This window comes from Zootoca vivipara, chromosome 2 (assembly GCF_963506605.1).
Source record: "Zootoca vivipara chromosome 2, rZooViv1.1, whole genome shotgun sequence".
Classification (NCBI taxonomy): domain Eukaryota; kingdom Metazoa; phylum Chordata; class Lepidosauria; order Squamata; family Lacertidae; genus Zootoca; species Zootoca vivipara.
Window position 1 is genome coordinate 120,171,365 of NC_083277.1, and position 11,710 is coordinate 120,183,074.

General features: G+C 49.4%; 1 protein-coding gene across 1 annotated transcript; it reads right to left on the bottom strand.

Annotated features, from left to right (window-relative positions):
• Nucleotides 1-38: 38 nt before the first annotated feature.
• On the bottom strand, nt 39-9,035 carry FKBP11 (FKBP prolyl isomerase 11). Its single transcript, XM_035102905.2, has 6 exons — nt 8,432-9,035; nt 7,973-8,038; nt 6,425-6,512; nt 4,010-4,043; nt 2,904-2,974; nt 39-1,108 (listed from the first exon to the last, which is right to left on the bottom strand). Exons 1-6 carry the CDS (start codon nt 8,882-8,884, stop codon nt 891-893), a joined length of 930 nt encoding a protein of 309 aa, XP_034958796.2. The 5' UTR covers nt 8,885-9,035; the 3' UTR covers nt 39-890.
• Nucleotides 9,036-11,710: the final 2,675 nt, after the last annotated feature.

Below are 11,710 nucleotides of genomic sequence, written 5' to 3' on the forward strand. Positions count from 1 at the left end.
GTAGAGGTAGGGTTTAGCTGACTTAGAGTTACCCACAGCCCTGCCAAATGCTGGGAGATCAGATCTATCGTGTGCTGCAAAAAGTCCTTCACTTTGCAGGACTACAATTCCCAGGGCCTCCAAGGAAGATGTCATTAGTTAAAGCTCATTGTGCAAATCAGGGATGCCCTTCAGATGCTGCTGGGCTTCTGCTCCTGAAGTACCTGGCTTCTGTCCATGCTGGCTGGGACTGGTGAGAGCTGGAGGCCACCGACGTCTAGAGAACATATTGCAAATGTGCCTGAAGGATTGCAAATGCATCACTCTGCCCCCTGTTGCAGCACAATCTAGGCCAGGCACCCCCAAACTGCGGCCCTCCAGATGTTTTGGCCTACAACTCCCATGATCCCTAGCTAACAGGACCAGTGGTCGGGGAAGATGGGAATTGTAGTCCAAAACACCTGGAGGGCCGAAGTTTGGGGATGCCTGATCTAGGCAATGGGAATTTTAAACATGAGTACTGCTCAGTGTATATTCTGAATGGCTTGCCAGTGCTTTGCTAGACGTGACAGCCATCTGTCAGGAATGCTTTGATGGTGTTTCCTGCTTGGTAGGGGGTTGGACTGGATGGCCCTTGTGGTCTCTTCCGACTATGATTCTATGTGACTCTCAGAAATAGGCAACCTTCAATTGACAAGCGAGACTGAGCTGCTTATATATTGCAACAATACCCCCTAGATACCCTTCCCTGGTTAAAGACAGTTCAAACCACTACATCCTAGTAGGTGAGACCAACCATTCACCCAACCTACCCCTACCCTCTGCTTTTTTGTGAAAGTGTGAGCACAACAGAGCAGAACCCCCCAACAGAAGCAACTGCAAAGCCATGTCCAAAAAGGTGAGGGGGCACTTTATTTCTTCTTCGCCTTGTTTCTCTTCTCCTCCTTGAGTTTCTTCTTGGAGACACGGGGGGCCCGGGCTTTCTGGTACAGGTGGTAGCCAATGAGCCCCAAGAGCGCAGGGACGAGCCCGATGCATAGCAGGGGCAGCACGTCATTCAACATCTTCTGCCAGTAGGTGGCTCTGGACAGCCCCACCAGCTCCACCTCAAACTGCAGGGCTGCATCAGCTGGAGAGAGAGGAGGGAGTTGGGTGAGGCAGCACTGGGAGACAATTCAGGCAAGGCAGGTCCCTAGGAAATCTGTCCTGTCCGTGTTATGCATCTATGGCAGCTAGAGAAGCACAAACAAGGCTTTGCGCTGCTCAGTGGTGCCATCAGGACTTTGGGGTCTCACTCAAAAGGCCCTCCTCAATATCGTAGTCCAAACTGCCCCACTGGTGCTGCTGCAACTGAATGTCATTTCTAGCATAGGAGAAAAGAGAAACTTTGTTCTGCTTCTCTGTGCTAGGCAATCAGTCCCTCCAGCCTCTTATCCTGTATTGGCAAAAGGTAACTTTTGCAGAAGGACTGTGGCTCAGTGGTAGAGCACCTCTTTTGCATGCAGAAAGATGCACGCCCAGTCCCTGGCCTACACAGGTAAGGCTGGAAGAGAATCCTGCCTGAAATCTTGGAGAGTCACAGCCGGCCAATGTAGACCACACTGCGCTTCCTGTGTTTCTCTGAGGGTCTGTATTGTCCACAGGATGCTCCACGCGAGAGACCCAAAGGGTTGCCTTCACCCTCTTTATGCCGTCATCTCTGCATTGGTGCATCCCTGCATTGTGTCAGGGCACAAAAGCCAGCAGAGAGCACGGCCATCAACCTGCATTTGCATGGAGGCTCAAAATGCATGGCTCTACAGACTGCATGAACTGCCAGGCCAAGGGCAGAACGTAAACAGAACCATAGAGGCTTGTCTAACTGCAAATTATATTCAAACTGATTCAGACTATACGCAAACTAATTCCTAGGGGAGTATATACTTCGCCCAAGCTGATACCTGGATTGCAACCACATATGCCAGTCACACTTAGGGGGCAGCCACAGATCCTTAAAGCAATGGGGTTAATGTGGGGTGATGAGCACAGGGCAGCTTCAGCTGTGGATGCCATGCCATTCAGCCCCAATGCCAGCAGCTAGTAAGTCAAACATCCTAATTACTTACTGAACTGGCCAGATACTCCATTGTGAGCTATACAGGTTGGCAACCATGTTGTGTGCATGCTCCTCTTATCTCACACGTTCAGTTGCCACTCTGGGCTTTCCACACGTTTGTGTGACTTTTGTCCCATTCAGTCCACATGCCTGAATTCATCTCGTGTTAGGGCGCATCTTCACTAGAAATGTGAAACCACGGCTCAGCCCAGCAAACCCTTTTAAATGCCTTGTTTTGGCCCAGGAAATTATGAAGTAATAATAAAGGAAAGAGTGCTTCTGAGTGTGTGCAGAGTACCTTTCACCATTGCTTAACTACAGCAGTTCTTTGCTGCATGCTGCAGCAAAACTAAAAGCATTGGGCTCTGCTTCAGGCAGGAAAATCTTGAGCCAACACTGCTTCTGTGCAGGATTCAGGCTTAGCTCAGCCCTTTTTAGAAGTTGAACCTACTGCTTGCTACTGCTGCTTCGTGATAAGCAGGAGGTGGGAGAAGGGAATGGAAGGAACTAAATATCTTGCATTTAAAAAGAAGACTGATGGAGAAATACTGTACCAAGCACCCCACATCACCTCTTTCTCATACAGCCACCCAGTGGTACTTCACATCTAGCTATCCCACAGCATCAAAATGCTATAACTGACCACCACCCCCCTACAGTCAGTTGCTATCCAGGCTCCCCTTTTCAGTTTCTCAACCCCAAATCAGAGCCCATGTGCCATCTGTACATCCAAAGGCAATGGAAGCGGATGGACCAGCCTAGAAAAACACAGCCTGCCAAGATGTCCTGCCGAATGGCCATCAAGTAGGTGCTAGTTGCTGGATCGTACCTGGGACAGCTGGCGGGGAACCTCGTTTGCCGTATGCCAGGTGAGGGGGGATGAGGACTCTGCGTTTTTCCCTGCCAGGAAGAAGGAATGCCATGTCAGCATTTGAGGACAGGACAGGACACGGGTGTACAAAGCTGTTGACTTCAGTGGGGATTCATTGGGCATTTTTTTAAAAAAAAAACCCGGGCAGAAAATTGCAGTCATCAGTGAAACAATCTAGAAATTCCTTGTCTGGAGGGAGCAGGGTTCAAATAAATGCTCTACAGATGCTTCACACCACTTTTTAAAAAGTTTGATTTCCTTTTCACATTTACTTATACATAAAAATATTTGTATGCTGCTTATTGATATATAGAAATAAATCATAGTGGTTTACAACTCTAAAAAATCATAAAACCATACAGTAAAATAATAAAAAACCAAAAACATCCTAAAGTCAAAACAATTTAAAACAAACATCTTTAGAGCATTGTGCGATATCAATCATTTTATTTGCATGCTGCCTTTCCAAAGTTAAAGCTCAACATACAAAAAAATTTACACAACTACAAAAATAACAAAAGTAGTCATAAACAATAAACAAATGAACAGGAAGTGCACAACCAAATTGAACAACTTCTACATAAACCCAAAGATCCAAAATAAAGATCCAAAAAGGTAACAGTAACAGCAGCCGCAACAACCCTCTAAACCAGGCTTCTTCAACCTCAGCCCTCCAGATGTTTTAGGCCTACAACTCCCATGATCCCTATCTAGTAGGACCAGTGGTCAGGTATGATGGGAATTGTAGTCTCAAAACATCTGGAGGGCCGAGGCTGAGGAAGCCTGCTCTAAACAATACCCTAGCCAAAGATATGTACTCTTAATCACCTGCATATGCCTGGCAGGATAGAAAGGTTTTCAGCAGGAACATTTATGGGATGAGACCAAGAGTTCTTACACTGCTTCACAGGGAACCTTCCCAAGTTAAGAAAGGTTGGGCAAGGACACATCAGAAGAAGGTGATAAATTGTGGCTTGCATTAAGCTTGTGAAAGGTGCATTTTAGGGAAGGGGTTCAGAGATGTTAACACAGACTACAAGGCAAGTATACGGAAAGTTACTTACCCAACACACATATCCAGCAGACCCTGTTCTAAACCTGAGCAAAAGAAGAAACACAGATAAGAGTTAAGTATGGCATACATTCAGCACTGCTTATATTTGACAGAGAATGCAAGGCACACTGCTTTCAGCCAGGGTCAGATTCACTTGTGAGCTGCTGAGTGCATCAGTAGAGTAGCATGTGCAGAATTTAAATGATGCCACATGCAAGCAACATTTGTAAAGGAGCAACAGGAAATACAGGCTTCCAGTTTAACTTTTAAAGTTTTTACCTGGCACCTAAAGATATGAAGGTGCCAGGCGAGCCTCCCTGGGAAAAGCATTTCATAAACAGGGAACCACTGCTAAAAAGGCCCATTCTCATGCGACCACCCTCCAGACCTCACTTGGAAGAGGAAAATAAAGAAGGGCCTCAGATTATGATTGCAAGGTCAGTTCATATGGGGAGAGGCAGTCCTTGAGGTACTGTAGTTCTGAGCCATTTAAGAGGTGAAAACCAGCATTCTGAACTTCTTTAACAAATACGCGCAAGAGGCATACAGTATATACCTGACTTGTGCAATATATGCCTGTACCTAAACAACATACATGCATATAGGGGTGGCCAACTTCCAGGAGACTGCGATCCACTTGCAGAGTTACAAACTGGAGGTGATCTACCCCCATGTTATTGGGATTGGAGTTCAGGTCAAAGTTGTTGTTTTTAGAGAGAGGAAATGCAAAAACTTGATAAAATGCAGGGAGGGGAGGGGAGACTTAGACAAAAGCAAAGGAAAAGGAGCCCGTGATCAACAGCAGCCTATCCCTGTCTTAAGGTTACCAGATGTCCCCGTTTCCCGGGGACAGTCCCCGGATTTACAATGGACAAAATCCATTGAAGTTTAAAAGTGTCCCTGGATTCATTGAAAAAAATCTGGTAACCTTAATATATCCCTTACATATGTACTGTGATTATAGTCTCCAGGTCCATTCCCTACATTTACTATGTGGAGAGCTTGAGAGAAGTGTTTTCCTGAACAGGACATGCCTGCAGCCTCTACTCCTTTTTTTGAACACCCTCCTTTGTAGAATGTTCCCTCAGCCTCCTCCCCTCTCCTTGGGAATCCTCTGGGCAGCCCAAAGAGAGGTGCCTCTCAGAGGCATCATTTGCCTGTGAAGCTTGTAGCCAGGGCTGTTGCTATACAGCTGTGCAAGCCTTTGAGAGGCAGAGAGACGAGAGGGCATCAGAGGAGGGAGGGAGGGAGGGAGGGAAGGAAGGAAAGAGGGACAGAGGCCAGGGCTGCTCACAGCACTCCTGACCATCATTCAAGGCACCCCAGGGTGCCACGGCACATTGGTTGAAAACCATTGTGCTAAATAGTTATCAAGCCTGCTCAGTTGCCAGGATAAAACACAGAATCATAGAGCTGGAGGGAGGCCTCGGTGCCTATCTTGTCCAGTCCTCTGCTCAGTTCAGGAAATGCAGGACTGCAGCACTCCACAGTGGATGGCTGCCCAGCCTCTGCTGGAAAGCCTCGTGCAAGAGATCCCACTTGTGAAACCATTCTCACTATTAAGAAGCTTCTCCCAACATTCAACCAAAATCTGCCCCCCTATAATTCAAACCCATTAGATCGAGTCCTGCCCTTCGGGGCAGCAGAGAGCAAACCTTTGCCCTCTTCTATGTGACAGGTATTTGAAGTTCTCTGTCTCCTACCCCAACCTTGCTGTCTACAAACTCAACATAATCCATTCCTTCAATGTTTCCTCGCAGGACTGGTTTTCCACATATCTGTTGACCTCCAATGCCCCTGAACCTGTTCCAATCTGGAACCAAAACTGCTGATCATTTTGTGTTTTTACATTTGGATCATTGCTACGGCAATGTTTGCTATAATATTTGCTAAGCCACTTCAAGAAACTCATTTGTGGAGTTGAAATGTGGGGTTTAATTTTTAGATAAACAAGAGGTCAGGTAATAATGGTTACTACAGTGGTAACTTGGTCTGCAACCGTTTTGGATTACAACCACGTCAAACCCTGAAATGTATGTCCCTTTTTTTGGATTACAACCCAATTTCTTTTGAGGCCCCATTGGCGAAAGCATGCCTTGGGCTACAACCTGTTTTGGTTTACAACTGCACCTCCAGAACGGATTATGATTGTAATCCAAGGTATCAGTGTAATTGAAAAGGTCCAATAATGCAGTGTTTCCCAACCAGTGTGCCTCCAGATGTTTTGGGACTACAACTCCCATCATTCCTGACCACTGGTCTTGCTAGCTAGGGATGATGGGAGTTGTAGTCCCAAAACATCTGGAGGCACACTGGTTGGGAAACACTGCAATAATGTATAAAGTTCCTGCTCCAGTTCCTGTCCAAATTGCATGGGAAGTTCATTAGCCAAATTGGCCTCAGAGCGCGAGTTCCAGAGATGTACCTGGGATGACTTGTCTTTTGCCCAGCTCCACTTGCAGTGGGTCACGGGACAGAGAGCTGTCAATGACGCGGCCATCTTCAAGGGTACCCTGCAAAGAAAGAATGCAATGATCCAGCAATTCAGCGGCTAGATCCCACCAAAGCCCCAGCCAGTCCAGCAGCTAGTCTAGTCTCATGGCAGCGAAGCAATTTCCTAAGGGAATCCCACAAGCAGTTGCTAAACTGCACGGAAAAACAAAACTTGCAGAAGTGTGGAAACTTGTGGTTTGAGACAAATGGAGCAACACGGTGTCAGGAAAAAGGCTGCTAGTGATTCCCACCACGACAATGTCATTTTCCATTATTATTTTTTAAAATCCAGATTTTTACAAAGGAGAGGCATTTGCTTTTCTCACACTGACAGAAATCTTGGTGTTGTGGTGTGTGCATCATCTATCCCAGCAACTAAGAAAATATGCTTCCCTCCCTTCAGAATACTTGTTCGACTTTCAAGGGACACTTTCTACACCAGGGGTAGCCAATGGGGTCAGGGACAGACTTTGGTAATACAGCACCATGAACGAGGACAAAATTTGGCACCTCACCACATATTCTTATTTTCACAATAATTCCTTTTTGGTGCAGTTGCTTTTTTATGGATTTTCTCAGTAGGCTGTTGTTGGCATCTGTCTGTCTTGAGAGGCAATGGAGTGCACCTCCGGGGGTGAAGTCAAACGGTGGTGGCGTGTATGGAGGTCCTCACCCAAGCCTTGCTGATGTGGTCCAAAGGAAAGCAGAGCATTTGGAACCAGCTTGGCTGCAGGAGTTGCCTAAAGGAGGCAACCATCCTAGGGACTCCACTCCAGATTTGTGTAGGGTTGCCTCCTTAGGCTTTTCTTCTCCAGAAGATGTCCTGCATGGCAGCCAAGATTGAGGATCAGTTTCCTTCTCTGAGATGGGCGACCTTCCCAGGCGAATAAGCCCCATCTGCTCCTTCTCAGTAAGTACCCATATAAATCTGGGTGTTGTTGTTGTTGTTGTTGTTTTGTGTCCCCTAGACTGGGTGACCTGTGCGGGGTAACTGCCTGCACTGCCCTAAATCCCCTCCATATGTTGGGACTCTCAGCTCCGCCAGCCCAGCTTGCTTGCAGGACCAGCGGTCCAGAATCCAACATCTGGAGGGCACCCGGCTGCCCCACGCCGAGTTTGCATCAGGCTGCCCAGTGCCCGCAACTGAAACCAAGTTCTTCCTCTGCTTTTTTGCTGGGAGCCTCCGCCCGGACTCCAGGGCATGTCCCGCTGTCCATGTGGCAGCCGAGCAGAAGCCTATTGGGCCTCGTGACGCGGAAGGCTGTTCCGAAAACACGCGCCCGGCAAAGGGAAGACTGGCAGCAGCGGGGCGCACAGCTCGGCTCTCCAACACAAAACGCACCCACTCGCCCCCCGCGGCCCATCTTTCCAGCCGAGCACCCGGAGGGCGGAGCCGCGGGAAGCCCCTCCCCACGCGGCAGGGAAACGCCGGTGCTGACGTGTTCGTGCGCGGCTTCCCCTGCGCGCGCCCTCCGCTTACCGTGTAGTGAATGTGGAGCGTGTCTCCCACCGCCGAGCGCTCCGCGCAGTCATCGGGGGGCTCCACCTGCGGAGAGCGGAGAGAGAGAGAGAGGGGAGAGAGGCCGTGAGCGGGGGCCCCGGATCCGAGCCGCACGTGGCTCTCCATCCGTCCAGCAGCGCGCAAACGGGAGGCGGCGGAGGGGCCTCTCCAAAGAAAGACTCCGCTGCGCCCCGAGAGTCCCTGGTCCCGGCCGGCCCTGCTGCTTCACTCCACCCATCCCACCCGCCGCCGACCGGCCGCGCAAGAGGCCCGGCCGAGGACCACGCGCGTCCCCGGGCTGCCGTGGGCCTGCGTCTCCCTCTCCCTCCTAGCTTCGCCGGCGGCATCTCGGGCGGCAGCGCCCCGAGTCGGAGGTGTGCCGGGCACTTCTCGCTGCCGGCCGGGCAGGAGACACAGCTGCGCCCGCGCCCTCCTCACCAGGGTTTCCAGCTGCAGCGCCCGGAGCGCACTTTCGCTCGGGCTCTCGGGCTCGTCCTCCGCCCGCTGCGCGCGGCTGCCGGCTCCGCACAGGAGGACGAGGACGAGGCCAAAGCGGAGAGGTAGCATGGCGAGAGGGAGAGGGAGGGAGAGAGAGAGAGAGAGAGAGAGAGAGGTGGCCCACAAAGTCTGAGCAGCTGCGGCCGAGCTTGCACCGCAGGGCAGGGTGCCTCCTCCTGGCGCCGCCCCCTGCTGCCCGCTTCCCCGCCCCGAAGGAAGGAAGGAAGGAGGGACGGAGCGAGCAAGGGGCTCTCCTGGCACCGGGAGCGCAGCTGAGGTGCATCTCCAAGGCCTTCGAGCGAGAGACACGTGCTCAGCAACGCGTGCAAGTACAGTAATGCAGGAATGTTTCTGGAGAGGAATCGTGGAGTTGCAAGGGATCCTGAGGGTCATCTAGTCCACCCCTTTGCCATGCAGGTCTCCCCATCCAATTTGAAACCATACATGACCCTGCTTAACTTTGCAAATGTGCTAGCAGTTTTATTGCTGCAGAACAGGTGTCTCCTTCCTTGTTTGTGCCCTTCTGTTTTTAGGATTCCCAGCACTGGCATCTGGCTGTTGTGGGAAGGTGAGCTAAGCAGGCCTCTTTTCCCCACCCCCATCCAGGGCTCTGGGGAAATCCTGCAACAGGGAGTTCTGCAGGTCAGCTCACTGTTCCCCACAGCACCCACACAATGGCGCCCAGGAAGGTGCCCACCCTCTCTGAAAATATGATGATGATGATAATTTTATTTATACCCCGCCCACCTGGCTCTGGATAGCCCTGGGAGGAGGAGCACACTCTGCATATGCTCGCAGGGCACTTCTTCACAAATTGGAAGACTCAGCTTTGGTGTGGGAGATTAGCAGTCAAAAGCTAATAAAGGTATATTCTTGTCAGCATGAGAAAGTGCTAACACCACAGAGCTGTATTACTGATAGGCAGATGCTCAGACCATAGAAACACAAATGGTAGAGAGAACCCTGTGTGATGTCACTTCCCCTCCTCTCCTGGAGAGGAAGGAGCTTATACTGCTCCCTGTTCCCCGCTCTCTTCAACCAACCATGAGGGCAGACCTATGCTGCGCTTGCTCCAGTTCAGGCAAATGCCTCAAGCAGGTTACACTGTAAATGTACTGTAAGTCTTTTGCTTGCATGGCTTTAACTGCTGCCATTGCTGTAAACCAGTGCAATATCATAAAGTAAGCATTTGGCCTGGAGCCAACCTGATTCCCTCCCACTTTCCCCTTTTGCATGAGGCTGCATTTTTAATTTTTAATTTAATTTTGATGTATTTAGTTTTATTGTTGAGTTATATTTTAACCAGTTGTTTTATATTTGGTGTTAGCCACCATGAGCCAGGCTTTAGCTGGGGAGGGCAGGATATAAATAAAAAGTGCTTTTATTTAAAATGCTTCTATGGGTTATTTGTGGGGCATAGGAATTCGTTCATCCTCCCCGCCCCCCAAAAAATAGTCTGGCTTACCACATGGTCTGAGGGACAGTGGACCAGTCCCCTGCTGAAAACGTTTCCTGACCCCTGGCCTAGTCCCTATGCTTTTTAATTTTGCTGCCAAGGCTGGAATTTTAAAGCACTGTTCAAACCAACACTTGGGCATCTGGAAGAATAAATTGCAATTAATATATATCCTCTCTAACCTGTAAAAACCCACCCCACATTTCAGAATGAGAGAGAGGGCCTGGTCACACAGACTGCATGACCATGTGGAGGTTCTGCCATCCCTGCCTCACACTATTGGTGGACCTAAAGCGCATTCTTAATAACATGCTGTGCCGAGGATGCCCTTCTCAAGCTCTTGCTGCTGTCATACCGTATGTACACCAGTCGGCTGGGGCAGACAGACGGGTGATGCTGCAACGCAGTCTCACTCCCCGTCTCCTACTAGACTGGGTGTGTATTGAAAAATGCACATTTTTTTAAAGTGAAGAAACTGAGGGTGTTGCATTGATGTGCAGTACTTTGCAAATGCCCCAACCTGTACATGCAGACAGTGACTCCTGCTCTTGGCAATATTCTCATGCTAAGGCACCCTTCATTTCCTGCCTTGTCCTATCCTTGTGCTTGGCCCACCCTCTCTTCCAGGTCTCTTTTCTCTTCCTTTTATATCCTCCCCGTTTGCTCTCCTCCAGTTCTACCACCTATAGCAGAGGTCAGCAAACTTTTTCAGCAGGGGGCCGGTCCACTGTCCCTCAGACCTTTGGGGGGGCGGGGCGGACTATATTTTGAAAAAATAATAATAATGAATGAATTCCTATGCCCCACAAATAACTCAGGGAAGCATTTTAAATAAAACACACATTCTACTCATGTAAAAACACCAGGCAGGCCCCACAAATAACCCAGAGATGCATTTTAAATAAAAGGACAAATGTTACTCATGTAAAAACATGCTGATTCCCGGACCTTCTGCAGGCCGGATCCGGCCCCCGGGCCTTAGTTTGCCTACCCATGAACTATAGCCCACTGAAGGGCTCCTACTCTCTTAAATTATCTCTCCCTGTTCTTCCAGGGCTGCTGACCCTTGCATGTACTGTTGCATTCACGATATGTGAACATGATGCCCACTCTCTCCCTTTCTTCAAAACCCACCTTTCCCACATTGGGCCTGGCTTTTCCTCTTAATCCCCACTCATTCCTAATTACCAGCATGCTTTAAAGAAGGTGACAGCATCTGGCTACATTTCCTCTGCCTTTCCTCCATTTGCCCTATTGTTTCTTCACTGTTTTAAACTGTAAGCTCTGTGGGTGCAGGGACCCGTCTATGTTGCTTGTTTAGCTGTATGGTGCTTTACACTCTGGCAGTGTGCTATATATGAAAAGACGCAACCCAGAAATGTGCAACCTGCAGTGTTCGCAACCCGAGGTATGACTGTAATTATAAGGGTTGTGAATATGCACAGGTGTGCACTGGTTTGGAGCAGCCAGGTGGAAAGGAGGACATGGGACTTCTGAACTTTTACTAATTGTTTCCAAAAGGGAATGTGTATACCTGCAGCTTTGCATATCCTGCAGAACAAGCCTGTCCGTTGCACCTAATGATTCAACCTCTAGCCCAGATATGGAGAAGCCTACCAAAATGGATACAATCAAACCTCGATTTACACCCACCTCAGCGAGTGACCGCTTTGGCGAGCGACCACCACGGACCCGGAAGTGTTTACATCTGGGTCCCGTGGCGTCGGATGTGCAGATGCGATCTGCGCAGTGCGTGCGTGCGC

Bases quoted from the DNA above. Each gene is read 5' to 3' on its own strand.
- FKBP11 (XM_035102905.2), bottom strand. From the start codon at position 8,884: ATGACCCTCAGGATCCCTTGCAACTCCACGATTCCTCTCCAGAAACAT. The intron at 6,513-7,972 runs GTAAGCGGAGGG...CTTTCTTTGCAG, and splicing joins CGCTCCACATTCACTACACG to GGTACCCTTGAAGATGGCCG. The intron at 2,975-4,009 runs GTAAGTAACTTT...TCTTCCTGGCAG, and splicing joins CTGCTGGATATGTGTGTTGG to GGAAAAACGCAGAGTCCTCA.